At 44.8% G+C, this 4,068-nt stretch overlaps 1 protein-coding gene across 1 annotated transcript in view; it reads right to left on the minus strand.

The window, feature by feature from the left end:
• The window catches only part of TMX1 (thioredoxin-related transmembrane protein 1), a 35,467-nt gene that overhangs the window by 5,194 nt on the left and 26,205 nt on the right, over positions 1-4,068 (minus strand). Inside the window, exons 2-6 of the mRNA XM_009322954.1 lie at positions 3,953-4,067; positions 3,086-3,131; positions 2,457-2,585; positions 716-761; positions 522-623 (exon numbers count right to left, since the gene is read on the minus strand). Of these exons, the coding sequence (XP_009321229.1) occupies positions 522-623; positions 716-761; positions 2,457-2,585; positions 3,086-3,131; positions 3,953-4,067 (438 nt within the window). The remainder of the gene's footprint in view (positions 1-521; positions 624-715; positions 762-2,456; positions 2,586-3,085; positions 3,132-3,952; position 4,068) is intronic.

Below are 4,068 nucleotides of genomic sequence, written 5' to 3' on the forward strand. Positions count from 1 at the left end.
CAAGCAGGACCTGCCTTTCATAAACCCATGCTAACTGGGCCTGATTACCTGGTTGTCCTGTACATGCCCGCATGATGGCGCTCAAGATAATCTGCTCCATAACCTTCCCCAGCACCGAGGTCAGACTGACAGGCCTGTAGTTGCCCGGATCCTCCTTATGGCCCTTCTTGTAGATGGGCGTCACATTCACTAACCTCCAGTCAGCTGGGACCTCCCCGGTTAGCCAGGACTGCTGATAAAGGATTGAGTGTGCCTCGGTGAGCACCTCTGCCAGCTCCCTCAGTACCCTTGGTGGATCCCATCCGGCCCCATAGACCTGTGTGTGTCTAAGTGGTGCAGCAGGTCGCTAACCATTTCCCCTTGGATTACGGGGGCTTCATTCTGCTCCCCGTCCCTGTCTTCCAGCTCAGGGGGCTGGGTACCCAGAGAACAACTGGTCTTACTATTAAAGACTGAAGCAAAGGCGGCTTAGTGTAATACACAGTAGTCATAAGCCGATCTGTTTCAAGTGCTTCACTTACAAGTCCCAGTATCAGTCCCGAGAATAGAGTTGCCAATGCAAAAACAGCGTATGAGCCCCAGACGGGTATTCCAACATTTTCTGTTAAATAACCATGGCAGTGCTGGAATAAAAGACAAGAGAATCATTTCAAGAATAGCTGAATATCGTGAATATCATGTAAAGATTAAATAAAGTAGAGACCTAAGCACTTACCCTGATCCACATCGACAACTGAAACAAAGCTGACATACTGCTCATCCTGAAACAAAGCAGAAAAAAGTAACAGAAAACATCTTTAAGCCAGTCACAAACATCTTTAAACCATCCAGAAAACATCTTTAAACCAGGTCACATACCTGTGACCTGAATTGCCTGACTGGTCATTATTTAGTCCCATGTTGAACAACTTTCTGCTCATGTCTGGTTTCCCTTCTAACTACTTTGATTTTTATCTTCTGTTTTGTCTTTTACTTCAATAAACACTCATTTTCCATGAAGCTACCTTCGGTACCGACATCGGCTTGTATGATGTTCCACATACGGACAACTACGAATTCACAAACTTCCTTGACTTGGATCTGCTGACATATGAATTTCAGTTACTTTTGTTTATGTTCTAAGTTATATTTGGACCAACAGCCTACGAGAAGCCAGCTGGAACTCTATTCAAGATATTAAGAATTAGGCACCTGGAGATTTTATTAAAACAAAAAATTAACCTATTAAAAAAAATCAGGTTATGTAAGAACTGAGAGATCTTCAGACGCTTAAGTTTAGCCGTATTTTACACGCAAGTGAAAAAGACCAGGCTATCTGCCACGTATATCCTGCAGATTCTGACATTTCCCTGTTATTGTGGAACTTCAGCATTAAGTATTCACTTTCTGTAAAGGAAAGGAGAGTTTGAAACATTAAGCCAACCTAAGTTGCTAATGAGTGAGCCGTAGAAGCCGCCCGCATACTGTTTCAGTACGCACAAAAGACGGAGCTGGTATTCCACGCTTCTAATAGAAAACTTATTAATCCTAAGATTAGTACCCCGTTTCACACATTCCTTGGTGTGGGCCAGTACTTTGTAGGAGGTCAACCACACCGTTTGAAGATTCAAATAGCATTGCGAGCAGACAAAGTAACAATGCTGAGCTTCCTAGAAGAGCCACCAAAAAAAATTTAAGATTTCAGTCTAGCATAACACTTCATAAACCGAACGCTGCTACAGCACGGTACACTTAGCACAGAGGTGTTTCAGCCATCACTGCTCTAACAGAAGAAAACCCACGAACAACTGGGTTCATTTGCCTCGGCCAATGGCGTCCCCAACATGCTGTATCACTCAGTTACCCGACTACTCTGAAACCACCACACAGCACGTGCAGCCACAACTAAAAGCACTTCGAAGCCACAAAACTAGAAAGAATTCCAAAGAGCATGTTTCTTCTCAGACTACAGTCTCCCCACTTCACTCATCCTTCAACAAAGCAACCTTCGCCCTTCCAATCTGCTTTTGACTTTGCTACGGATACGTCTTCTTAAATGGCCGGCCCAGATCTTACAACGATGTTCCTACATTATTTTCCAGTTTTTATCGCTAATTTCCTAGAATTGAGCTGGACAAAACATCTTTCTGCTGTATAACCAGAAGAAGAACTTCAAGTGTCAGTAAGTTACCTACAAGAGTTTAGTAAAACAACACACCCACCTATAACTATTGAAGCCTTAAAGCAAACCTTGCTCGGGACATCTTTGCTGTGCTAGTGCACACAATCCTGCCACAGCTGGCGAAGGAGGCACCCCCCCATCACGTTCGCATACTTCGTACCAGCACCGAGCTGCTGCACGAGCTGTTAACAAGGAAGCAGCACCAGGCGCGGCACACCTAAGGACCTGTCCCGGCACGTCCTTAAAGTGTGCGTGTCTGACAACAAATTGTTATAAAAATCATACCAAAACTTACAGGAAAGAGGAAGGGCCAAACCACGATGAAACCGGTTCAATAGATTTCCATTCCTGGTCACTGATGAAATTTATGAAATCAGTTTTAGTTCTTGCACCCTGGTATCTCCTAAACTCTCCATCTTTACAGCTGCAAAACAAACAAAAAAAGTCCTTTCTTTTAGACAGCCCAAGCATGCAGCATTTGCTTCCATTTAACGTCTTCCCCCCATCCCCTTGCTTTTTTTTTTTTCCAGTTTTACTTTGCTTTAGATGATATTGGTTCTAAAATGTTTTCCAAAAATCTTGACTGCACGTGTATCTTGGCTAGCTTTAGGTTGCGATTCCATAAAAAGATAATGATCTTCCTAATGCACTTGCCACACAACTGTATTAAGATCAACTACAGAGAAAAGATTGCAAAACAGAAACACCCGTGAAGAGGTAGAATAAATAAGGCCTGAAGGGAAAAGAAAAGAAACACAACTGGCAGTACTGTAAGGTCACAGCAGGTAAAACAGTGGCTGTCTCTGTGTAAAGTAACTCACGTTCCTAAAGAGCGTGGTAAATCTCATTCATTTGCCCCCCCCAAAAAGGGAAAAAAAAAAAAGTCCTCTCTCCTCCAAAAACCCTGCTCCATTGCATACTTACTGATAGATGGTAGGAAGAGCTGTTATGATAAATCGTCCACTTAATCCTGTAAGAAAACAGTTATTTTCAGAATAGTAGAGCACTCTTATGTAAGAAAAGGCAAGAAATGTTATTATACCCTGAAATAAAAACAGCTGCTCCCAGGTAGCAATCTTTAATTGTGATCAAACACAAACTTGTGCATATCAAAGTGCTGCACACAGTCTAAAAGAAGAGCTCCTGGACAAAGAGCGAGAAAATCTCTCCATGGGGGAAAAAGAGATGTCCGGAGATAACCGTTCTACTTGACTATTTTGGCTGTAGCTCTCCAGAGAGATGCTCTCTTCTTTTCCCACGTGATCTGCAACCTCCGGTGCTTGCAGAAAACAATCCAAGCGAGGCAAGTTTCAAAAGTTCCTCTGCGACTTTGGAGAGCAGCACTGGCACGGACAAGGTCGTTTTTACAAATCCCCCCACAGACAGGAGGGCAGTTCAGAGAAGCGAGCTTCAGCTGAGGGCGACCTGACTGCCTGCGCTCCCTTTCGCCAGCAAAGGGAGGTACTGCTACAGGGGAGGCTGAAACCACATTTTTTTTGCTCTGTAGGACGCTTAAAAAGTAAGGTCAAATATCTCCTTGAAATCCTCCGAGCCACTTTCTAGAGAAACCTTCTTATTTCCTCCATGCATTAAGAAAGACCGGACTGCTTAGTCTACGCACAGCAACCTGCCTTCAGAAGAGATCAGGAAAAGGTCTTTACTATTCCTACCGATTCTGTATATTTTCTAGAAGCACATACGCTTGCAGCGAACACCTTCCCCGAGCGCTGGGCAGCCCAACGCCCCGGGGAGAGCGTTCGGAGCGCGCAGCCGCCCCCGCCAGACTCTCACCCGGCTGCTCCGTGACATCCACCTTGGCGATGTTCACTTCCAGGTCCTCGCCCCACTCGGCGAACTTCTCCCACTCGGGCTGCAGGTTCTGGCAGGCGGGGCACCAAGGGGCATAG

The sequence above is a fragment of the Pygoscelis adeliae genome, unplaced genomic scaffold (assembly GCF_000699105.1).
Source record: "Pygoscelis adeliae isolate BGI_AS28 unplaced genomic scaffold, ASM69910v1 Scaffold314, whole genome shotgun sequence".
Taxonomy (NCBI): Eukaryota; Metazoa; Chordata; class Aves; order Sphenisciformes; family Spheniscidae; genus Pygoscelis; species Pygoscelis adeliae.